Genomic DNA, 25,283 nt, shown 5'->3' with positions numbered 1-25,283 from the left:
TCATGCACACACCTTCCTCAGAACTGATCCTGACTGTGTGTCTGTGTCTCTGGCTCTGCTGTGAGTCTGTACAATGAACTGTCCTTCTGTCCCTCTCTTGCTCCTCTTCCTCATCCTCATCCTTATCCTTCTTCCCTTTCCACTCGTTTTTCCAGTTTATCTGAACATTTCCCCATCTTGAGGAACATCCAGATTCCTTGTTTTTAAACGTCAAGACACATTTTTACATCAGATTCCCAGAGAAGTATACGTCCAACAGCTCAGAATGGGATGGAACTACAGCTAAGTCCACCCAGCACCTCACCTTTCAGGACCGTAGGGAACACTGGTTAGTTCATCTTCCACTTTAAGAGCAAGTGTCGAGGCTGGGGCCCAGTGGATAAAGCTCTTGTTCTAGTCTGTTTTCCTGTTGTTATGATAAACACCATGTTCATGCATTTATTTCAGCCCATAGGTTAGGTTACAGGTCCACCATTGAGGGAATTCATGGTTAGCACTCAAGGCAGGAACCTGAAGGCAGGAAGGACCTTACTGCCTGGATCTCTCCAGCCCTGTCCCATCACTTTTAATTAGGCAAAGTGAGGACATCAGCTAATCCCTAATTTTAGACCCTTTCTCGTTTGTCTGGAGCCTTTGACAATGTAATTTGGTGTCTCCTGTTAATGTATCTGTTTACTAGAATGCTATTAATCTGAAGCTCATGAATTTGCCTTTTTCAGGAGGAAACTCTGCACAAGTCAACCAGCAGCAGCAGTGCATCTCCCTCCCTCTATGAGGACCCAGTACTGGAGGCCATGTGCTCCAAGAAGAGTGAGTGCACACTGTAAAACACGTGGCCTAGAGCAAGGACCCCACAGTGCACTGATCATTTGGAATAGATAAAGCTAACCCTTCAGTGTCAGGAGCAGACAGGGTCAGGTGTCTTCCCTTAGCTCGATCAGGTGCATCTATCCGTCCGTCCATCCACCTGTCCATCCACAGCACACATATGGATAAGTCAACAGTGTATATGCATGCATGCATGCATACTTTTTAGATTAATGACAGGCTCAGATGTCTTCCCACACTGCATGAACAGTTACGTTAACTCAATCATACTGGTTGATTGATTGATTGATTGATTTAAACATAGCATACATATGGATAAGTCAGCGATGTACATGCATGCATGCTTTTTAGATTAATGACCTCCTAGTCTGAATTTAAGCTCAGAAGCACTAAATAACCATATTTGCTCCCTACCTCCCCATATATACAGCCATGCCCAGTGTATGTATAGGTAGGGAAAACACTTTACAGCTATTGGGTAGTGGATTGTAAACACAGTGTCTAAAATTAAGAGATTTCTAAAGGCCTCTAGTAATGTGAAATCATTGTGAAGAGCTAAAAATTAATTCATTGAATATTAAGCTATTCTTGGGGGATGGAGAGACGGCTCAGAAGTTAAGAGCACTGGCTGCTCTTGCAGAGAACCTAGGTTAGGTTCCCAGCACCCACATAGCTGCTCAGACTCATCTGTCACTCTCTTCTGGCCCCTAAGGCATCAGGCACACACTGTGCAAATATGAACATGGGGACAAAATACTTATACACATAAGACAGAAACAAAAAAATTTAAGATATCCTTAGAATGTTGGCTTGATTTTCCATATTCTTTTAAAACAGAGTCTCATGTACTGCAGGGTGGCCTTGAACTTGATTCATAGCTAAGTCTGGCCTTGGACTCTTGATCCTTCTGACTCTCCTTCCCAAGTGTGGGAATTACGTAGCATTTCAGTTACTTAAACAGATTATATAAAAAACAGTGTGGGGGCGGTGCAGGCAAGATGACTTAGAGGGGAAAAGCACTTGCCGTGCAAACCTGACAACCTGCTTTCTGTCCATAGATCCCATTGTGGATGGGGAGAATGGTGGCAGGTGCACATCTGTATTCATATCACACACACACACACACACACACACACACACACACACACACACGGACAACACACACAGACAACACACACAGAGACACACACAGAGACACACACACACGGACAACACACACAGACACACATACACACACACGGACAACACACAGACACACATGCACAGAGACACACATACACACACACACACACACGGACAACACACACACACATGCACACACAATAAATGAAAAAAACTTAAGTCAGTAGGAGTTGGCTTTGATCGTTTCCTGTGATTAGTACTTGGCCAGGCCTGTTGCACATATGGAGGCAAGAGCTGGAGCTCTAGCTCAGTCGAAGAGTGGTGAGTGCCTTGTACACGCGAAGGCTTAGATTTGAACTCTAACACTGAATTAAACCAGGAACGGTGGATCGAGTTTATAATCTAAACAGTCAGGAGGTAGATGTAATCGGATCAGGTCAGTAGTTTGAGGTCATCCTTAGCCATGTAGTAGATTTGAGGCCAGCCTGGACTACATGAGATCCTGCTCAAAATGAATGAATAAGTAAATAAATAAATATTATAGAGTACCCATCATATTGTGCAGTGAATTTCAGTACAATTTCTTGACTGGAAATTACTTTTAGTCTTTTGTTTGTCTTAGTAGCTTGCCTTCATGGGTTGATCCAAATCCATGAATTCCTGTATTTCTGTGTTTATAAGTAGGAGTAGAGAGCCCAGTTGGAAAGTTTCTGGAAGTAGCATGAGGGCATCTGCACATACACATCTTAAAGCTATCATAATGTGTTTTAATGCGAACTCAAACAGAACTCTCCCCACCCCACCCCCATTTTCCTTGCTGTTCTGTACCAATGTATCTTTCAAAAATATTTGAAACAATTCTGCCTCTTCCTCCTGAGCTGCTGGCCTAAAATAGCTTTCTACTGAAGTAAGTCCTTCATCTGAATGCAATGGCCCTGCGTGATACAAAGGTTCTGTTGGGAATCTCAGAGTCCAAGATTTTATTTTGTAAGAGAGTTCATTTATTTGATTAAATCTTCAGAGCCTCCAAAATTCTTGCCCATCTCATCAACACCCCAGCCCGAGAGAAGGCAACCACCACAGAGGCGCCACTCCATTGAGAAGGAAACTCCTACAAATGTGAGGCAGTTTCTGCCCCCATCCAGGCAGAGCTCACGTTCTCTTGTAAGTACCAAAGGATGAGCAGGGATGTGCCTAGGAAGGCAGCAAGCCTGTTTGCAAAGAACAGGGCGGAGAGCCCCACAAGTTAGCTGCACTGTAACATCTCTCTGCTCAAGATCTAAGGGGTGGGCTCTGGCTACACTGGCCCAGCCTTTGGTTTATTTTATGCACTCATTTTCAAAAGCTTTATCGGTGAGTTATTATTAAAGAAATGTTTTCTTTCTCTTAGAGGATATTAATCCACTTAAAATTGTCAAAGACATCTTAGCATAATCTGACTAGAGTAGATTATTTTATCTGAGCAAAACAGAAGAGTCGACCACACATAGCCACTGTAACTTGTGTTCTAGTGTGTTTATAATGCAGGGGGAGAGCTGTTATGTGAGCCGCTTAACAGCTTCTAACTGCTCGTTGCAGTAGGGGAGTTTATTGACCTAGCAGCCAGAAGTGTGCAGAATTTCCTTTTGGTTTCCTCATGAGCTTCCAAGGTGTCCACCAACATTCTGCCCACAGTCTGACAGCTCTTGTTTTCTTCAAATTCTGAGGAAGGAAAATCACATGAGCGTGCTTATAGCTCCGTCTTTACCTGCGATGAGTCATAAGTTGTTCAAGGAGGAGACACGGTAGTCAGTGTAGACAGGAAGTATGAGCAGAGCTTAGAGTGCTGGCATTTGCTGTCACCTCTGGTCCAAAATGGTACTGTTAAAGCATTCATGGGGTTATGGCCGTATTTTTATGAATTTTTTCTAACTCCTACATAGTCATTGAGCCACTGTTCTTGCCTGACTTAGTATTGTACATGTAGAGGGTCGCCACAAGGTCCAGGCCAACCTGGGCTACAGAATAGGAATTTGTTTAAAAAATAGAAATTGCTCTTTGAAATACAGCCTTGTTAATGGCCTATTAGATATAAAATAACTCAGCACAAGAAGCTCGGACTTTAACTCTGTTAGTGAATATGGATAAATTATTACCCAAATACACAGCTGGATATGGTGGTGCACACCTGTAATTCTGACCCTTGGGAAGCTGAGACAGTGAAGGTCAGAAGGTCAGGGTCACCCTTGGCTACAGCCTCCAAGGTTCCATGAGACCCTGTCTCTCGGGGGATGGGGGGTCAGCATAAAGGAGTTCGATCTCATACTAAGCGATGCCAAGACCTGCAGCCACATGCAGTGCAGACAAAAACTGTCTGTGATGAAGGTGAACTGTGGTGTGAGCCGGGTCAGATTGTGAGCTCTCTGTGGAGAAGGAAAGAAAACAAAGAAACCTGCTGGGAGTCACCGAGAAGGGTCTTGCGAACAGGCAGTGGGAAAGGAGCCCTGGGCCACACAGATAGTGCAGGTTAAAGGGCAGGGAAGGAGGTCATGCTGGGGGCAGCTCCCTCAAGTGCACAGGGGCCCCAGATGAGAGAAAGAAAGCCTCCTCCACATAATGGCTTTTCTCACTAATAACTCCTCACTAGTAGCTTGGTGAGTTTATGAAAATCACTGACAGTGAAGTTCTTACAGGATGTCCTGGGAAACTCTCGCTGTACTCTGCAGTGCAGTTAGGAATAGTTTCCCTTTCGTCCCTTCAACTGAAAATGTCAGGATGCTATTGCAGTTAATACATTTTATTATGTTTAAATGCTCTTTTATTATTTGGTGAAATTACTGATACTGATTGCCCATTCAAGTGAAAAGCAGTTGCCTTTAAGGACCTGCTCAGGCACAGCAGCTGGGCCTGTGGGCACAGAACCCAGGCACTCTGCCCTGCCCTGCATCTCAGCCAGCCTCTTTTGGGAGAATCAGTGCTCACAGACCACCAAGTTAGAACAGCCATCAGTGTCTCTGCTGTGTGACCCCGGGGCATGGCTTACTGCTGATCCTGACGGTGAGAATGAGTGGGATGTCTCGTGGACCATTGCCATCCTCATGGTTTCTGTTGTGCTTTGTTTTGTTTTTCTTTCACGGTCTGTAATTGCTGTTTGCAGGTCACTTGTTCAGCATTTTCTCCTTTTCTTTTCCCTGCTGTTTTCTTTCTCCCTCCATTGTTCAGGTTCCTAGGATAACCAGTGTATGGCCAAGGACGCCTTTCCGACCACTTTTCTCTGCCATACAAACAGCTTCTCTGCTGAGCTCTCATCCTTTTGAAGCAGCCATGTTTGGGGTAGCAGGGGCTATGTATTATCTGTTTGAGAGAGCTTTTACCAGCAGGTGGAAACCCTCAAAGGTTGGCCTCTTTCTGCTGGTTCTGGGAATTCCTTTACTCTCTGTCTGACAGTGACACCTCAGCTACTACACTCTGCAAGAATTAACAGCTCAGATGGGCACTCTGCTTTTGATTGCTGATTCCAATCTTGTATAGGACGCATAGATCATGCTGTGATCTCATTGGAGAAGAAAATAGCTGAAAGGACAACAAACTCAAAATGCAGCATCAGCTAGAGAGCCTGTGGGTGTTAGTCTCTGGGAATGGCTCCCTGTCAGCAGGGCATTGCTTCCTCCTGACTCATGCTCTCCCACCAGTGGAGTTTTGGGAAGGGTTTATTCACTCGCCCAGCTGGCAAACCAGCCCCTTGCTAGCCAAACAGCCATGATGGACAGCCTGCCACACCTATAGAGGTGTGTCCCTGGCATTTCCTCTACACTTCATCATCAGCTCTGTGGCCCAATACCCCACCCCTCTCGGAGTGCTGCTTCTCCAGAGAGAAGTGAGTTGTCTTTTTACTGATAGTTATTCAAAACATTTTTTATTATTTCTCATTACTTTTGGGGGATTTTTCTCCTCACAGAATAATAAATGTCACTATCATTTGAATGTTTACAAAAAAAACAAAAAACACATTAAAATCCCCCACTCATTCCCCAGTGTAGAGAGCAGCCAGGACCTGGCTCTTCAAGGATCTATGTTATAGAACAAACTCTGGACAGATGACTCATTCTTTACTCATTGTTATTCATCTGAATATAAAACACATGGGGCACAGAGAGCCTGATCCTATATTTATCATTTGTCATGAAATCTCTATGTCCTGTCTTCTGTCCAACACTCCCCACCTAATTTTAGATTAGCTCCATAGACAAAATGGGTGGCTCTCTTAATTCCTCTTACAGCCACAGGTTGACATTTTTACTATGAACACCCTCAAACAGAAATATCTACATGCGGTCCATAGACTGTTTTAAGGAAAAAACAAATTCACTTTGAGTTTTAAAATTGGATTTGAAGAAGTGGTTAAGTATATGTCAAATTTTCTATTTAAATTGACTTCCCTTTCGATGGTTCTTAACTGATGGTTTTACAGCTGGTGTATGGAGCTTCTTTCTAACGGAAGCCATCATATGAAAGATGTCTGTTTGAAGCCCGCACGGCGCGCAGCAGGTTAAGGCGTCTGTTACCTGCCGAGCCTGCCAGCCTGAACTCAGTCCCCACGACCCACATGGTGGAAAAGAGAACCACAGTGATCAGTCCACACCTCACTGTTATATATATGTCCCACGCCTAGCATGTGATAGATAGATAGATAGATAGATAGATAGATAGATAGATAGATAGATAGGAGGTAGATCTAGCTCATTTCTCTGTGGCCCAGTCACTAATAATCAGTTTCACTTTCTGCTCTCTGGTTTCTGTGCTGCCTCATTCTGACTCCATTTGTCTAAGAGTTAACCAGAATATTCAGTAAAGCTCAACTTGTAAATAAGCTATGACATAACTGCCCCACTGCCAACGCCTTTGCTGCTTTCCCCACACTTTGAGTTACTTTGGGACATAGAGCTCCAAGGGTGATGGTGTCAGGCTGGCTGGCATAACCCAACCCACTGAACCCACAGCAGGAGACGTACAGGGTCATGGTGGACAAGGTACTCTCTTAAATGTTCTTGTCAATTGGAAAAATAATTGAAACTATTCTAGTTAATTTATCTTTTTATTTCGTGTTGCATTGAAGTCTTGTTGTCCTTGGGCAAGCTCCAGATTTAACATTAGCATTTGACCTGATGGAAATCATTTTATTAAAGGATGGTATGAGTGAAATTTTTAAAAAGAGTAAGGAAATACACAAACTTCATGATCTCTTACAATGCTGTACAGATTTAAAATGGTTCAGAGCTGAAAGTTGAGGGTGCACTTGACAAAGGACAAAAGTCTTGTGACTTAGACTGCAGAGAAGGAAGGAGCAAGCCGTCAGCTTGTTCCGTGGAAGTCTGTCCCCAAGTTAAAACACTCAGCAGCCAGGGACCTACAGGGCACAGGGGTCTGAGTGCCTCCTTAGGTTAGACTAGGTTGGTTGGTTGGGTGGTTGGTTGGTTGGCTGGTTAGATCAGTACAGTATTTTGGTGCAGCTTAGCAGTTTGGTCATAGTTAGCTGTCAGCCACCTTTTATTAAATACTGGTGGGAAAACTTCTACAAAAGCTAAAGCTGAAAACTCCTGTGAGCGTGTTCAGCCAACACTGCTTATTTACTAGCCCGCTTAGATGATCTAACTTAGAGGTGTCTAAGTTGTCCTTTGACATAGCTCTGTTCAGTGGGTTAAACAAACACATATATAAATTGAGCATACTGCTTAACTGTCATCTCTGAAAGCTGTTCCCACTAAATGGGAAACTGTGAGATGGGCAGCTCTTTTTTGAATGCCCATTGTTGGCATCGTAAAGTAAATGACACAGTCTTCTTCAGCTGGCCCCCAGCTACGAGAAGCCCTCCTAACAACTCAACAGCGTAGTGATTCTTTCCAAAGCAAGCATAGCCTTCCCTAAGTTAGCTCAATCGGATTCTGTATTGAACTGAAACAAGTTAGCCAGACTACTGTTTTTTTTTTTTTTAGTAAATGCTAATGTTTTTCAAGTTTGCAACCTAGATTTATGTTTGTCTCTCTGATTGAAAGACAGAACTGAATGCTAACACTCCATAAACTGACTGCCCTCGTGGTCATGTGCTTTCTCATTTGGCTTGTTTGGTTCCAGAATGCCTGGGAGCAGTGCTGTGGTGTGTGGGAGTGAATTGTAATGTGTGTGCTGAGAACATTGAGTTTCAGTGTCAATACACCACAATGGCCCCTTGAAGCCTGGCAGGGCCTGAGTGCACAGGGCTGTTCTGTCTTTCTCTTAGATCCACCAATCAGCAGCGCCGGATGGAGAACGGATGGTTCGAGGCTCTTATTCAGTGGATCAGTTACATCAACATTTTTCACAGCTGTTTGTAAGGAAGCCATTAACATAAGAACCCAACATAAATATTTATCACGAAAGGCTCTGTCTCCATCTGTGCTGACTGTGCATTCAGCAGCGTTGAAAAGACCTGGGGCAACGAGAGAGATGGGCTTCTGGAGTGAGCTGTCCTGCCTCCCGCTTCCTGTTACAATTCCACTCAAGCCTTCAGGGATTTTTGAAAGTGTGCTGATGTAACTGATCACTCAGTAATGCTTGTCCATATAAAGTACTAACCACCTTCGCTTGGCTACTCTGGGTACCACAAACAAAATCCTGCAGTTTTGAAAACAGGACCAAACTTGTGAATTTGCTGCATTTCTAATAAGAGTATAACTCACAGCACATTTGCATAATCTTCTGTGACACAAAACTGGTTTAGCATAACAATGCTTTCTCAAGTTCTCAGCTCTGCTGGAGGCAAAATACCTGCCTTAATGTGAGGAACTGGTTTATTAGAAAGTGCTACAGTGTTTCACTCTGCCAAGGTCCTGTTCTCTACCATGGGCTTAGGAGTGATGTGGTCCCCAGAGGGAGCCAGCTCTGTCCCAGTGATCATGGGAATCCTGTTCTCTGGAGCTACTAACCAGGTGTCTGATTTGAAGGGAGCACGGCAGCCCTAGAGCAGAGCGGGTGCGCCTTGCTCACGAGGAACTTTGAATTGCAGGAGGAATTCTGCTACCCAGTGGAATGCCTCGCTCTCACTGTGGAGGAAGTGATGCACATTCGTCAGGTCCTGGTGAAAGCGGAGCTGGAAAAGTACCAACAGTATAAGGATGTCTACACTGCCCTGAAAAAAGGAAAGGTAGAACTGTTTAACGTTGATTGACCTGTATGAGAATGGCCAGTCCCAGGCATGGTCTTCTGTAAGAGGCCTGTGTGCTTAGACAGGTGGTACAGGATTTTAGGGGTCTTAGAGGTGAGGTATTTATATTCTAGGCTGATCCCTGTTCTTCCTCACTTACAAGATGGGATTTTTGTTTTTCCTTGGCAAAATTAGTGGAAGTTTAAAAACCACCCTAAAAGATAATAGTATGGCTTCCTAAGGCCATGTGCACTAGAGTTGTAATTTTAAAGGATCAGGAGGGGCTGGAGAGATGGCTCAGTGGTTATGAGCACTGACTGCTCTTCCAAAGGTCCTGAGTTCAAATCCCAGCAACCACATGGTGGCTCACAACCATCTGTAATGAGATCTGATGCCCCCTTCTGGTGTGTCTGAAGATAGCGACAGTGTACTCATATACATAAAATAAATCTTTTAAAAAGTAATAAAATAAAGTATCAGGAAAGAAAACATGCCTGAGAAGCAGAAGTTAGTTACTTTTCCTCAGAATTGATCCTGTGACCACGGGATGCTTGAGCACTGTGACCTTTCATGACCAAACCAAGCATAAAGCCCAGGTTTGTGTTCCTCACCCTCATCTTTCTGCAAATGTACCTGGACCATCCCTAGATGACCAGGAAGTGGCTCCATCCCAGGAGCCTGCAAGCAGTGGCCCCACCTCTCTTCTCCTTTAACTTTGTATTTTTTAGCTCTGCTTCTGTTGCCGAACCCGGAGGTTTTCCTTCTTCACCTGGTCCTACACCTGTCAGTTCTGTAAGAGGTAAGGGTTCTGTCACTGGGGGTCCAGCGGCACCGAGAAATGCACTTGCCTTTTTGGTTCCGTCTTTCCCCGCTTGGGAGAGGAGTTAGAGGTGGCCCGGTCTGTGGCTTTGCTCTGCCTCCTTACTGGCTTGGCATAGTGGATCCTAACACTTGATAAACCTGGGTGGAAATGTTACTCTGCATGTTACTTCTTTCTTTTTTATTGTTGTTGAAAGGAGGTTTCATGTGGCCACCAGTCTCAAACTCATTCCATAGCCTTGGGGGAGCTTCAGCTCCTGATCCTCCTGCCTCTACCTCCCAAATGCTGGAGTACGGGTGCATACCACCATGCCTGGTCTGTTTCTTTTATATAAGCAAACCGAGACTGTCGTCCTCGAACAGGACAAAAACAAAAACCAGCCATGGTTATCATATGATCCCTGGACACACTACTAAAATTCCGCATGGACGTTGATCCTCTTTATTTATTTGTTTGTTGTTACGTTGTTGTTTTAAGGTTAATTTTTAGGTGGTGGTGGTGGTGGCACAGGTCTTTAATCCCAGTACTCAAAGGCAAGAAGTGCTCTGTGAGTTCAAGGCCAGCCTGGTGAGTTCAGGCCAGCCAGGCCTACATGGTAAGACTGTCTCAAAACGAAAAAGATTTCTTTATATTATTCTTATTATGTGCATATGTGTGCTCTATGAGTGAAACCCCACAGTGCGGTGCCATGGAGGCCAGAGGCATGGATCCCTTGGATCTAGAGTTACGATCCATCATGAGCCTCTTAATATGGGTGCAGGGAACTGAACTCAGGTCCTCCCTTTGGAAGAGTAGTAGGCACTCTTAACTACTGAGCATTTCTCCAGACCCACTCTCCAGCACCCCTTTTTGGTTGTTTGTTTTTTAAGATAGATCATATTATAGTATAAGTTGGTCTGGAACTCATTATGAGGCTGTAGTTGGCCTCAGACTCTCAATGGTCTCCCTCTAGTGTCCCAAGTACTGAAATTACAGACATGAGCCACCATGCTTGACTGACCTGAGTTTTTTGTTGGTTTGATTTGGCTTAGTTTGGTTTTTGGTTTTTGAAGACAGGATTTCTTTGTGTAGCCTTGGGTGTCCTGGAACTCACTCTGTAGACCAGGCTGCCCTTAAACTCACAGAGATCAGCCTGCCTCTGCCTCTGGAGTGCTAGGATTAAAGGTGTGCACCACCACCACCCTGCTAGCTGATCCTGTTTTTATGAAGCAGTGTAGTAGCTAAATTTTATAGATTGTCTCTTTGGCAGTCTACACTTGTATCATTACATTCCAACAGACCGATAATGTCTGACAGAACAGCACAGCTCTGTAGCCCTGGCTTCACTTACATTCACTGTGTCCACCAAGTAACACTTCTCGTTTTATCCACAGGCCCGTGTGCTCACAGTGTTGCAAAAAGGTAAGCTGAACTCGGTGAAATCACCAGTGCATCTGGTTAGGGCCTCTGCAAGTGCTGGAGCTCATTTTCTCCTCATTTGGGATAACAGATGCGGCTGCCTTCGAAGCCATACTCCACTTTACCTATCTTCTCTTTGGGACCTTCTGCCTTGCAAAGAGGGGAAAGTTGTTCGAGGTCAGAAAAACCTTCTACTGGTCACCATCGGCCGCTTCGAAGTATTACCAGGTGAGTGGGGACCTGGATCTCCTAGAGCATCCTCTGAAGAAAGAACGCTTGGGGTTAGGGTGGTCATGACCAGGGCTAGGGTTTGACTCGGGGCATGTTGCCGGTTCATTGGTTTTCAATAGTTTTAGTCTAGCACAATTCTTCAGAGTTTCCCAAGGTACTTTTTAGGTGATAATGGCTATTTCCTTAAAGTTATTTTAGCATAGCTTTGTTTTAATTAGATTTTGTAATAACTTTTATACATTTTCAAAGACATCTTTAAAACTGACTTTTAGGCTAAATGAGCCATGCATGTGATCCCAACAGTTGGGAGAGGGAGACAGAAAGAATGGAAAGGAAGTCACTGGGATTGAAGAGAGGCTCAGTGCTTAAGCATTTGCTACTCTTGTTGCCCTGCTAATGAAGCCTACCATTGTCTGAGCGGCCTTCCAGAGGTGGCACAAGATGACAGACTCTCTTTAGCAGCAGGGCTTCTCCTTCTCTAACTTTGTCTGGGGAGTTTAAAATCCTCCACACACCTCTACCTGTGGAACATTACTTAGCCTTAATTAGATTACAGGTTCAACTTCCTATCTCCGGATTAGAACCCGTTCAGCTAGCACCTGGGATTCCTGAAATGCTTCTCTGTGTCAATGAGGCACCTTGGTATCTTCCGCCTTCAACCTATGACTTTCTGGATACCCATAACCCCTCCACCCCCAGAACTATATAAGCTTTAAGTCGCCCCAAGTAACTTGATCTGCTTCCATGCAGCTGGTCCCAGTGTGTCAGCACTGCCATACATACTCACAGGGCTTCCAAACCCCCTTCAGTAGACTCTTCAGTAGACCTACATTCTCCAGAGGGCCTACAGAGGGCCTAAGTTCAGTGCCCAGCACTGACATGAGACCTCACAACTATAATTCCAGGTCTAGGGACTTTGGTGCTATTCCAGCCTGTACAGGCACTATACACATGCATGTAGGCAAAATCCTCATACACATAAGAAAATAAATCTTAAAAAAATAAATTACAGACATCCACCATGCCTGAGAAGAGTGCAGGACAGAGAGGCATAGTCCCCATGTGAAGGAGCCAGGAGATCGCAGCCCAGAGGGCTGTTCAACTGGGTCCAGAGCAGCCAAGTTAGAACACAGAATGTAGTAAGTAACTTGGGGTTATCAGTAGGAGGTAGCGGAGGTTAGGTAGTGGCCCATCTGTTGTGCTCTTTAAGGCACGTTAAAATGTAAAGGCTGAAAAAAAATAGTTCATCTTCAGATAATAAGAGCAGGCTGGGTTTCCTGAGAGCCTATTCACAAAACAAAACAACAGTAAAACAGAAAAAGTCCTTTTCCCCAGTCCAGCCCTCCGTGTCTAGCTAAGATAAAACCCATTGACACCTATGTTTATAATGACTGCTATAGTTTTGAGTTGCTCTGCTTATTGTAAAGGCTTTATGCCAAGAACAGAGTCTCAAACTGTTGCACTCTGTACAGGGTAAGGCAGTATCGTTCTTAACAGAAAGGTCCACTCAGGCCACATGCTGGCTGGGCCAAGATATCCCTGGCTCTGGACTGTGGGGTAAGAACACCTCATGCATTGAACCTGGATCCTGAAGCCTTGGGTCTTGACTTGCCCTCCAGGTCTTTGGGTGCCCATACTGAGCACTGGTAGGGCAAAGACAAGCCAGGACAGCCATCCATGGTCAGGGCATTTTTTCTATTCAGTGATGACCTTGAGCCTTCTGTGACTTCCTTTTTGCTTTCCCCTTTGGGAATTAGTTAATTGATGTAGTAATGAGTTAGATGATCCCCAGGTTGATTACCTCAGACTTGAAAACATGATTATAATTCAGCTCTCTGGATTTACCTAGCCAGTCACTCTTAATAGAGTTGTTGGGGAGAAGTGAACACATTTGTTAAGATAAGAACAATGGTGAAAGGGTGTTTTTCAGAATAAGACACATAAGCTCTTTAGCTTCCTATAGTCTGACTTACTGTCTACCACCTACTAAAGTTGATTGGTAATGACACAGGGAGCTGGACCTTGGAAAAGGACCTTAAGGCCTTCTGAGTCATCAATAGAGTTTTTACAACACATATTTGTATTCCATTCAGGTATTTAAACTCAGTCCATGATGTGTGGTGATCAAGAAAATACCTGGACACCCTATTTTCCAAAAATTCTACAAGATGAGAATCCTACAAAATGAGATCTCATTTTCTTTGTTTCTTGTTTGTTGTGGTCCTGGGGTTGAACCCAGGGGCTTCTCTCCCTAGACAAATTTACCATTGAGCACCCAAGCAGCACCCAACCACAGTATTGGTTTTTGCTGTTGGCTCTGTTTTGGTTTTGAGTGTTTATGTGTGTTTGCATGTGTATGGGCACACAAGTGTGTGTGTAAAGGTCAGAAGTTGATGAGTAGTGTCTTCCTCAATCATTCTCTGTCTCATATATTGAGACTGGGTCTGAACTTGGGCCCTCCCTCTAGCTGTCCTCTTGCTGCAGGGTCCCCAAACTTTGCCTCCTGGGTACTAGGACTAAAGGCAAACTACCATGCCCACTTGGGTATCAGCACTCCTGGTCCTCACTTTGTATAGCAGGAGCTGTAACCTGCTGACCCATCACTCAGCTCTGCTCTTGACTTTTGTATTACTTTATGCATAAAGGTATTCTGCTTGCAAGGAAGTCTGTCACCTCTTGAGTGCCTGGTACCTATGGAGCCCAGAAGGTTTCACACCCCCATGGTCTAGAGCTGCAGGTGCCTGTGACCTACCATGGGTTCTGGGAATCAGATCCAGGTTTTCTGGAAGAAGAACCAGTGCTCTTAATCCCTGAGTCATCTCTCCAACTCCACCCTATCCTAGAGTATTATTATTTTTCTTTCTTTTTTTTTTAAAGATTTATTCATTTATTATATATAAGTACACCGTAGCTGTCTTCAGATACACCAAAAGAGGGCATCAGATCTCTTTACAGATGGTTTGAGCCACCATGTGGTTGCTGGGAATTGAACTCAGGACCTCTGGAAGAGCAGTCGGGGCTCTTAACCACTGAGCCATCTCTCCAGCCCTGTTATTTTTCTTCTCCTTCCCTTTCTTCCTCTTCTTTCTTCTCCTCCTCCTTCCTTCTTTTGTTGTATGTTTTTGGAAACAGTGTTTTTCTGTGTTGCCTTGGCCTCTAACTGACCTGGAACTCACTCTGTAGACCAGGCTGGCCTCAAACTCGGAGATCCACTTGCCTCTGTCTCCCAAGTGCTAGGATTAAAGGCATGGACCACCATGCTCAGCTAGTATTACTTCTTCTTTTTTTTTTTTTTTTTTTTTTTGGTTCTTTTTTTCGGAGCTGGGGACCGAACCCAGGGCCTTGCGCTTCCTAGGCAAGCGCTCTACCACTGAGCTAAATCCCCAACCCCTTAGTATTACTTCTTAATAAAACGTGTACCTGATTTCTAAAAAGGTTGTTGAACTCTATCTGCAATAATAAATTCCTTCATAGCTATGACATAATCACACACCCTTTTCTGTGTTGTTTTGTCAACCCTTTTAAGGTTTTTTCTTTTATCAATTTTTAATATTTCATTTAAACTATTAAAAATACTAAATATTACACTTAGCTGGCATGGGAAGATACCATGATCACAAAGGTGATTTTCCCAGGGCAAGGCTTGTCCATTGCACTCCGGATGTACTGACCCCTGCAATTTCCCCAAATGAGAGGAAGCTCGACTACTTAATTTGTGGTAGTGAGGGACTGTGTTGCACTCTCCCAGAAAAAATAAAAAAAAACCTAAATATTTTTTGTCGGCTCTCCCCACCCCAGATTCTCTTCAAAATCAAAGTCTGTGGACAAATCAGATGAAGAACTCCAGTTTCCCAAAGAGTTCATGGAAGATTGGAGCACAATGGAGGTGTGTGTAGACTGCAAAAAGTTCATTTCAGAGATCATCAGCTCAAGCCGGCGCAGCCTGGTGTTGGCCAACAAAAGAGCCAGGTTGAAAAGGAAGACACAGTCTTTCTACATGTCCTCAGCGGGCCCCTCGGAGTACTGCCCTTCAGAACGGACTATCAACGAGATCTGAGCCCTGTGCCTTCCCGTTCTTTGTGTCCAGAGGCGGGCAGTGCAGCAGGGCTGCAGGACTGACTCTCTTCCCAGGGGTTTACTTCCCAGGCTCCGTCGGCAGCAGCTCAGGCTTGGGCTGTACCATGAGACACAGACTCAAGGCTGTATTCCTATCAGCTGATGGTACGCGGCAGGTCAGCCACTTGTTCATTTGCACTCAGAAAGCCTAAAACTTGATTTTGTGTATGTGAGTAGGGAAGCCAGAAACTTCCTTAGTTCGGTTCCTCAATGTTCTTCGGATAATTTCCTGACTAAGGCAAAAAGCTTCTTGTGTGTGAAGTCAGTCTGCTGGAGTGTTGACGTTAGCACAGTTGTAAGCAGTAAGTCACACTGCATTCCACACCACAGTGTCCCTATCTCATGCACAGACAGAGTGGCCCAAAGCCCTGCCACACACCGGCTCCCTGGGGTGGGCCAGGTTGGTTCAGTCTCACAGCACAAGTCTAGAAGGCCTTGATGATAATTCTCTTTTGGGGCTCTGCTACATCCAGTGCGGAACAATCATGTAAGCTGTACACTGCATGGGTAGCCACTTCTCTGAGCTCGGGGTCTGCCCAGGCACAAGCCTCAGTGTTTCCTGAGCTGCTAACAGGCCTATTGTGAATGTATTACGGTTTTGGATAGTTTTATAACACATGTCTAAGAATTAAGACTTTGTGGACGTTTGAGGAAAAAGGAAGACTACAGTTTTGTCAAGCAGCTGAGCAGGTGTGGTAACTGATAGGCTGTAACAGCAGGGGTGCCAGCAGAAAGGAGCTGTGTCTCCTACCTTTTCACCTACATTTTCCATAACTTTATAGTGTGGCCATCGTGACTAAATTAACCACAGTTTGGTACCTGAGTCTCAAACTGAAATTTATTTTTATAAATGAATTTTAAAAGAAAAACCTTGGCTGTTTTAAAATTTCAAGAAAATTAATCTGCTGCCATGCATAATTTTTTGATGCTTTTTGCACTAGTTGTCTTGTAAATGTCACTGAGTTTCTGATGAAGGGTGACTGACAGGTAGTGTTGTGTGCCTGAAATTCCTCAGCTCCTGTGACACATATCATGGCTGCCCCTCACTTCCACAAGCTTAGTTAGAAATAACCAGTCAACCAAATCACCACTAATGTTTGGAAAATGATGTAAAGCACATGCACAGTCTAACTCCTGAAAGCTATAAAAACCCACCATCGTAATCACCACTGATGACAGTTCTGTTTAATAAAAGGCATGACAGCTGCATTTCATACCAACATCCAGACAGTAACATTTCCCATTAAATTGACAGCAACACCTCAGAAATGCTCCAACAGTCATTTCTAATGCACTGGAATTTATAGTTTAGTAAATGGCTTTAAATTCCTTATACTGACGAAATAAACTTTACCAGTTGACTGATTTAATGCATGTTAGTAGTTCATCTGTATGCATGTAGAAGTGGGCCGCCAGAAAACCCTCACATTCCAGCTATTTTTAAGACTAAGAGCTGTAAAAATTGCAGTGTGTGAATTCCGTTTCTACAGTTTTCCTGAAGACCACCAGAACTTTAGACTGCAGTTAGGTGGGACCACTGCTGCTATGGCCCCAGGTCTGTATTCTAAAATGATCTCCTGGAAGGAAGCAAGGAAGAAGGAGTATACCTGTGTGGGTTTATAAGCATGCATATAGGGTAACATGCTTCTGCAAAATGGTGACTAGTGTTTGACTTCCCACGTAAGATACGGAGCCCACAACTCCACAAGTGAAAATTGTATTCACATTCACAACTCAGTGATCTAGTAACTGTCACACATTTGACTCCATTCCTTCAGGCGCACAGCACTGTGCACAGTGTTTTGAACATTACGGCCCCTTGTACCAGAACATCAGGATATAAATTCTTCAGCACATTAATGGATTTGCCAACTGTGTTAGGAGTTCAAGTATATGCCATGCCCAGTAAACAACCTGCAGGGAATAGTGGAAAAAATGGCAGGTGGCAAGGTAGAAATTACAGAAATAAAATTAACATTGTTTGGGAGACACCAAAAAAAAAAAAATGTGCATTTAACTGTGTCTTTTCTGCAAGACTGACTCTTCCCCTCAGCACTCATACTAAACTAGGGTTCCATAGGCTAGGGCTTTGGCCAGAGAGCGGGTGCTGCCAGTGTGGCTCGATTAAAGTCCTAGCTGACAACAGTTAGAGTTTCCTGCTCCTCCAGTAACCTTGTGCAGGGCCCCTTGTCCTGCTTCCCTGCTGTGTTGCTCTCTCCGATCAACAGTTGTTTATGGCTGACCCCAGAGTCCGATGCCTCTCCTGGATACAGCTGTACGTCGTTCCTGAGCCTCCAAGTGTGAGCACCAACCAGTGGTCCCATGTCCCTGAGGTCGAGTATGTAAAACTGCTGTAAATATTGTAACATACTCATTAATATTTGAAAGGCATTTTGTCATTGGCAATGGAAATTAATTCTCCCAAGATAAGTAAAATTAAATAATTGATTTGCACATTGACTTAATGACCTTAATTACTTGATTTCAAGTCTCTGACCTTTAAAATTAAACCCAAAAGTTATTATACAGTAATTCTTAAAATGATGTGGTTTTTTTTTTTTTTTTTTTGGTTCTTTTTTTCGGAGCTGGGGACCGAACCCAGGGCCTTGCGCTTCCTAGGCAAGCGCTCTACCACTGAGCTAAATCCCCAACCCCTAAAATGATGTGTTTTAAAGAGTGGTTAGTACCATGAACTCCCGCCATGAAATCCGCAAGATTTTATTTTCCTAACTGTACTATAGAGGACTGGACTTTAGGTGAGTGCAGGAGGCATGGAAGCTTTAACCTTTGTTGCTATTTGTTCAAATAAAACAGAAAATTTTACACATTTGAAGGACCAGTGTATGAGCAGAGGATGGCTGATATTCCAGGGGAGGTGACAGTGCTCAGTGTGCTCCACAGAGTGAGTATTTCAGCCAGGTGTGACGCCAGCATTTAGGTCCAGCATTCCAGGAGCAGAGGCAGAAAATCTGTGTGACTTCAGGGCCAGCCCGGTCTACACAGTAAGACTTGGTCTTTTTTTTTTTTTTTAAGGTATTTTATTTTAGAACTTATGAAGAGGGAAGATAAACTGGCTTTTATCATACCTTCTGTGTTGAATTCCTATTGTAAAATTGTGATGTTTCCAGGGATTAACAAGCTTTTAGATATCACTCAGGCTGTAAAGAAAAGGTAGGTTCTTGAAGCAGCAGTTTAAACATATTTGAAAGCCAAGTGGTGGTGGCTCACACCTTTACTCTCAGCACTCTAGAAGCAATGGCAGGTGGACCTCCAAGTTTGAGGCCAGTCTGGTCAGCAGAATGAGTTCCAGGACAGCTAGGGAGAGACTTTGTCTTCAAACAAACAACTTTATAAATACAGTTCCCAAGGACCAAACAAATTAAAACAGCTCCACCATCAGGGACTGCTGTTGTGAAGCTATGTGACTAAAGAGGGATTGCCAGGGACGGTGGAGCATCTGTGATTCCAGTGTTTGGGACACGGAAACAGAAGGATCGTGAGTTGAAGTTAGCCTGGGCAGTGTGGCCATGGTGCAGCAGCCGTGGTCCTCCGTCTTCCCTCCACTGTGTGCATCCACTTGGCTTGTCACCCATCGGCCATCTTAACAGGAGAGGGGGAAAGTGCAAACATGGGTCTCGGGTATCATTATCAAGAATGCTGCCCACATCTTTGGGAAAGGGTCTATCATTGCTTACCAACCAGACTAGGCTGATTTTCCACGTTTTTGTATACTTCTGTTGTTTCTATTGATAACCACCTTTAATCTTACCATGATGGTCAGATAGGATACAGAATGTTATGTCAGTTTTCTTATATTTGTTGTCTTAGTGTGTGGTCAGTTTTAAAGAAAACTCAGTAGCTTCTGGAAAGGAAGTATATTTCATGGTTGGGTGGAATGTTCTATAGATGTCTGTAAGGTCCATTTGATTTATGGTGTGAATGTCATAATTTCTAGGTTTAGTTTTTGTTTCTATGACAAGTCTAATGGTGAGTAGATGTTGGAAGTTACACACTATCTCTGTGAAGGTCAGTATGCAATTTGAGCTGTAGTGTTTCTTTTATGAACTTGGTTTGAAATCTATTTTGTCTGGTACTAAGATGGCTTCTTGGTTCCACTGCTTGGAATAGCTTTTTCCAACCTGCCCTTAATGGTGAGGTGAAGTGTGTTTGTTTCTTGGATATGGCAGAATCTCTCTCTCTTTGTCTGTCTCTGTCTGTGTGGGGGGGGGGGGCGTTGCATGTACGTGCGTTTCAAGACAAGATTTCTCTTGTCCTGGAATTCACTCTGTAGATTAGATTGGCCTCTAACTCACATACATCTGCCTACCTCTGCTTTCCAACTGCTGGGCATGCACCATGCAACTAAAGGCATGCACCACCACACCTAACTGGATCCTACTTTCTAATTCAGTCCGTTAGTATGTGTCTTTTTGATGTGAAATTGAGACTATAATAGTTATGGGTAGTTTTTATTGGTTCCTGTTATTTTGTTGTGTGTAGTTTTTTTATCCCTTCTGATTTACTGTTTGGCAATTATATGTTCCTTTTGTCTTCTTGGGTGTAGTTAACTTCTTCAGAGTGAAGTTTTCCTTCTAGTGCATTCTTAAAGCTGGATCCATCGATAGAAATCACTTAAATTTGGTCTTATCATTGAACTTTTTTTTCTTTCTCCATCAATTGTGCTTGATAGTTTTGCTGGGTATAGTAGTATGAGCTGGCATCTGTAGTATCTCAGACTTTGTAGAACATGCATCTAGGGCCTTCTGATTTTCAGACTCACCATTGAAAACTCAAGTGTTATTCTAATGGGCCTGTCTTTTGTGTTACTTGCCCTTTTCCCCTTCACTTTTTTTTTAAAAAAAGATTTATTTATTTATTATTTATTTATTTATTACATGTAAGTACAATGTAGCTATCTTCAGACACACGAGGGCATCAAATCTCATTACAGATGGTTGTGAGCCGCCATGTGGTTGCTGGGAATTGAACTCAGGACCTCTGGAAGGGCAGTCAGTACTCTTTTTTTTTTTTAATTTATTTATTTTATGTATATGTGTACACTGTCGTTGTCTTCAGACACACCGGAAGAAGGCATCGAATCTCATTACAGATGGTTGTGAGCCACCATGTGGTTGCTGGGAATTGAACTCAGGACCTCTGGAAGAGCAGTCGGTGCTCTTAACCACTGAGCCATCCCTCCAGCCCTCCCCTTCACTTTTTAATATTATTTCTTGCTCTGTACATTAAGTGTTTTGATTATATTGTGTATCATGGAGTATTTCTTTTCTGGTCCTATTTGGTGTTCTTGTACCTTATATTAAGGTACCTCTTACAAACTGGGGACATTTTCCCCCTTTGGTTTTTTTGAGACAGGATCTTCCTACATATTCCTGGCTGTTCTGAAACTCACCATGTAGACCATGCTGTCCTGGAACTCACAAAGATTGACTTGCGTCTGCCTCTGAAGTACTGGGATTACAAGTGTGTGCCACCACACCTGGCCAAATTGGGGAAATTCTTTGATTTTTTGTTAAAATATTTTCTGAGCTTTTGACCTTAGTTTTTTTTTTCTCCTTTCTCTATCTCTATTACTCATAGGTTTAATCTTCTCATAATGTCCCAGATTTTCTAATTGTTTTATGATTGGATTTTTTTTTCTTTGACTGAGTGTCTTAGTTAGAATTTTATTACTGTGAAAAGACACCATGACCATGGCAACTCTTATAAAGTAAAACATTTAATTGGGGCTGGCTTACAATTCAGAGTTTTAGTCCACTATCTTCGAGGCAGGAAGCATAATAGCTTCCAGGTAGACATGGTGCTAGAGGAGCTAAGAGTTCTGCATCTTGATTTACAGGCAGCCAAACTGACTGAGACACACTATCTAGACTTGGTCTTCTAAGACATCAAGCCTACCTTTGATCATAGTGGGTCAAAACAAAGCCACACCTACTCTAACAAGGCCTCGCCTTCTATAATACCACTCCATATGAACTAACCATCCAAATGCATGCATCTATGGGGCCATATCTATTGAAATCACCACATTGAATTATCCTCTGTGTGTGTGTGTGTGTGTGTGTGTGTGTGTGTGTGTGTGTGTGTGTGGTTTGTTTGTTTGATTTTTGAGACAAGGTTTCTCTGTGTCCCTGGATGTCCAGGAACTTGCTTTGTAAACCAGGCTGGTCTTGAACTCAGAGGTCTACCTGCCTCTGCCTCCTGGGTGCTGGGATTAAATGTATATGCCACCACCATCTGGCCATTTATCTTCCTATCTTCAAAACTTGAGATTTCTCTTCCTTGTCTAGATATTCTAAGCTTGTTTTATATTCTAAGCTTCTCATTTCCAGTTTTACTTTAGTTCAGGTTTTCTTTGACTCAATTGTTTGTCCCCATGTTCTTTCACTTAGATGCTAGTCATACTCTCTCTAAGGTCCCTGGACATGTTCATAATAGCTATTTCAAAGGTCTTGTGCTTCAGCTGAGTCTTGTCTCAGCCTGCTTCAGTGTTTCCCACTGCTGGAAGAGACATTTGCTTGACTATTCGTATATTCGAGGTGTTTGTTGGTCTTGTCTTTGTTCTGATCTTTTTTTTTTTTTTTTTTTTCCAGAGCTGGGGACTGAACCCAGGGCCTTGCGCTTGCTAGGCAAGCGCTCTACCACTGAGCTAAATCCCCAACCCCTGTTCTGATCTTTGATTGCTGTTGCCCACCCTGAATCCTAAGCATGTCTGGTGGTTCTGGGATCCTTGGTACAGAGTACTTTCTCATCTGCAGATGCCACAAAAAATGGAAATGGACCAAGAGGAAAGGCTGAAGGGGGCACTGGGTGCCAGGGGGAACTGGGGTCCACAGCATGTCTGCAGGGCATGGATGGAGGTGGGATAGGATGAGGTGCTCCTGCAGAAAGGTGCAGTAGAATGAAAAGTAAGCCTAGAGAGAAGAGTGAGAGGCTGTTGGTTGAGATGGACCTCATGTAGCCCAGGCTGCCTTGAATTCCTGACTTTCTTCTTCTCCCGCCCAAGTGTTAGGATCACAGGTGGGCATCACGAGGCACAGCTCTGTGTGCAAAGTAGTTCACCTGATGATGGGTCTGGGATGCATCCTCACAGAGTCTGCTCACATGTGCAGTGAACTGCCAGCTGTAGCACAGAACAATGGCACGTGGAGGCAAGGCAGCTCAGAGGGAGAGCAAGGGCCATCTGCCAGCCACATCACCACCTGTGCCAGGACCTCAGCTTAGATTTCAGAGATCTTTCTTCATCAGAAAAGAGTACAATAAATAAACGAATGGAGTTAAATCTCCCTAAAAGAGGCTTCCTAGTCAGGATAGTATTATTTGAGGGAAAACTTAGAGTGACTGGATCGTTGTGAAAGGGAGGACCTACTGTACTTACATGCAGAGTGACATTAGAGACGACAATGGACCTATCTTCATCTGAAGGCTGCACTGGGCTGCAACTCTGCTTCCAACGTGGCTGCTTGCACAGCTAAGTGCGCTATGGGCCTTCTGGGCTCCTCAGTGACCTTACCATATGGCAGACTGAGTCACGGCACCACAGGCACTGCCTGCCTTACATGGCTGAGTGCAGCAGCCCATATACATGCAGACAGACAGCTCAGGAGAGGTCATGAGGCACAGCCTCCTGGGACCATCATGGAAGTGACAGATTGGTGCAGAATGAGACAGTGAGAATATGAAGCAGATGGATCTAAGGTCTTCCTAGGGAGGCTTTCTTGTCCAAATGGCTGCGCAGGAACCTCAGGAGAAAGTGTCTTAGTAGGAGTTTTATGTTGATGGAAATATAACTGTATATCAAGAGAGGAAAGCTGTCTGGTGGGAGAAAAATTGGTTTTATTTACAATGACCGAACACAGTGGGGCCCTTAGAAAACTGGGCACTGTGGGCGTCCATGTCTCTGCCAGATAGCCTGGAGTTGAGAGATTATTTTCCATAACCCTCTGAAAATAGCAAAACTATCCCAGCAGTAAGCTTGTCTGCCTGTGTGCTCTTACCAGCAAGTAGCACAGAATGTGAAAGAGCAGGATGGAGACCTACATGGATTCTGGGAAGTGCTGATTACTACTGGATGGTGTCACAGTTGACCCTTCTTACTAATGACTTCAAAGTTAACACAAAGAAAGAGTACCCTCGCCCACTGTGCAAGCTCTGTCACTACAGCTTCCTCAGCACCAGCAGCCCCATAGCCTGGGAGCCCCTCACTCTGCTCTGATGCTCACAGCCCTTTGGAGTATGTCTCCATGTCCTTGTTTCTTGCATGTTCAGCAGGCACAGGCCAACTGAGTTTTCTCAGATCACTGTAAAGACCAGATGATGCCTGGCTACCTCAAATTCCCAGCACAATCCAGTTTCAAATCCTAGGGATACCAAAGTTCTAACAAATGTTTCGAGCCTAGAATTGTGGCTCAGCGAGAGCACACCAAAGAAAAAGTGTTTGGTAGGCTCAGCCCTAAGGAAGCCCATAAGTTGGAGAGAAAATGGCAGAGAAAAGAGTTAGCAAACTTCCGGCTGGGGATTTAGCTCAGTGGTAGAGCGCTTACCTAGGAAGCGCAAGGCCCTGGGTTCGGTCCCCAGCTCCAAAAAAAAAAAAAAAAGAACCAAAAAAAAAAAAAAAAAGTTAGCAAACTTCCATATCAACACTCAGGCCACCTGAATATGAGTTGAGTTGAAAGACCTCTTCAGAAGCTAAAACCCACTGGCACAGAGAGGTAATCAGACACTATGTGTGCACGTGCATGCATATGTGTAAAGATTTGTATTTTATGTGTATAAATGTTTGTCTGAATGTATATCTGGTACTATATGTTTGCCTGATGGCTAAGAACCAGAAGAGGGTATCAGATCCCTGGAACTGGAGTTACAGGTAGTTATGAGCCACCATGTAGGTGCTAGACACTGGGATCCTCCTGCTCTTTAAGAGCTGGGCCACATTTCCAGTCCTATAGATAGAATTTTGATCCCTAAACCAAATAGGTAGAGAAACTTTGAAAATGAATGCCAGTGATTCTCTACAAAGAAGCCTGCTAAGCCTCTTTCCTGGGTTCCAGAAGCCCAGCTTCTGAGAGGGAACACTATCTTCCCTTGAATGCTGGTCTAGCACTGTGTGGCTCTCCTCAAGAGTGGCAGCCACTTCAGATGCTTAACACACTCCTTACTTGCCAATACTATCTGATGATAGAACCTAGAAGCTTTCTTGTCATTATCCCTTAAACAACACACTGTAATAGTATTTATGTAATGTATAGAATTAGGTATTTTTTTCAAAGATTTTATTTATTCATTTTATATATGACATGTACACTGTCACTGTCTTCAGACACACCAGAAGAGAGCATCGGATCTTGTTACAGATGGTTGTGAGCCACCATGTGGTTGCTGGGATTTGAACTCATGACCTCTGGAAGAGCAGTCAGTACTCTTAACCACTGAGCCATCTCTCCATCCCAGACTTAGGTATTTTATCATTGAGAAAGTCTTAAAATTAAAAACATTGTCATTTCATGAAAAAAAAAAGCTGAAACAAATTGTCTTTAGAAGAATTTATAAGGACAAGTTATAGCACATGGACTCAGGCAGCCATGAGGCACC

The 25,283-nt window shown here is 43.8% G+C and overlaps 1 protein-coding gene and 1 non-coding gene across 9 annotated transcripts in view; both read left to right on the top strand.

Moving 5' to 3' along the window:
• Spire1 (spire-type actin nucleation factor 1) overlaps nucleotides 1-18,134 on the top strand; it is a 129,746-nt gene extending 111,612 nt beyond the window's left edge. For 6 of the 8 annotated variants that reach the window (XM_017600946.3, XM_006254860.5, NM_001415681.1 and 3 more), the window contains 8 exons: nucleotides 720-810; nucleotides 2,972-3,114; nucleotides 5,152-5,325; nucleotides 8,972-9,109; nucleotides 9,838-9,908; nucleotides 11,303-11,330; nucleotides 11,419-11,555; nucleotides 15,357-18,134. In XM_017600946.3, the coding sequence (XP_017456435.1) occupies nucleotides 720-810; nucleotides 2,972-3,114; nucleotides 5,152-5,325; nucleotides 8,972-9,109; nucleotides 9,838-9,908; nucleotides 11,303-11,330; nucleotides 11,419-11,555; nucleotides 15,357-15,615 (1,041 nt within the window). In that variant the 3' untranslated portion in view covers nucleotides 15,616-18,134. The remainder of the gene's footprint in view (nucleotides 1-719; nucleotides 811-2,971; nucleotides 3,115-5,151; nucleotides 5,326-8,971; nucleotides 9,110-9,837; nucleotides 9,909-11,302; nucleotides 11,331-11,418; nucleotides 11,556-15,356) is intronic. The other 2 variants (NM_001415684.1, NM_001415682.1) reach the window with 1 other exon arrangement.
• On the top strand, nucleotides 15,143-15,307 carry LOC120098357 (U1 spliceosomal RNA). Its single transcript, XR_005496545.1, has one exon. It is a non-coding gene; the product is annotated as a U1 spliceosomal RNA (small nuclear RNA).
• Nucleotides 18,135-25,283: the final 7,149 nt, after the last annotated feature.

The sequence above is a fragment of the Rattus norvegicus genome, chromosome 18, assembly GCF_036323735.1.
Source record: "Rattus norvegicus strain BN/NHsdMcwi chromosome 18, GRCr8, whole genome shotgun sequence".
In the NCBI taxonomy this organism is placed as follows: Eukaryota; Metazoa; Chordata; class Mammalia; order Rodentia; family Muridae; genus Rattus; species Rattus norvegicus.
This window is presented reverse-complemented; position numbering and strand designations above follow the sequence as displayed.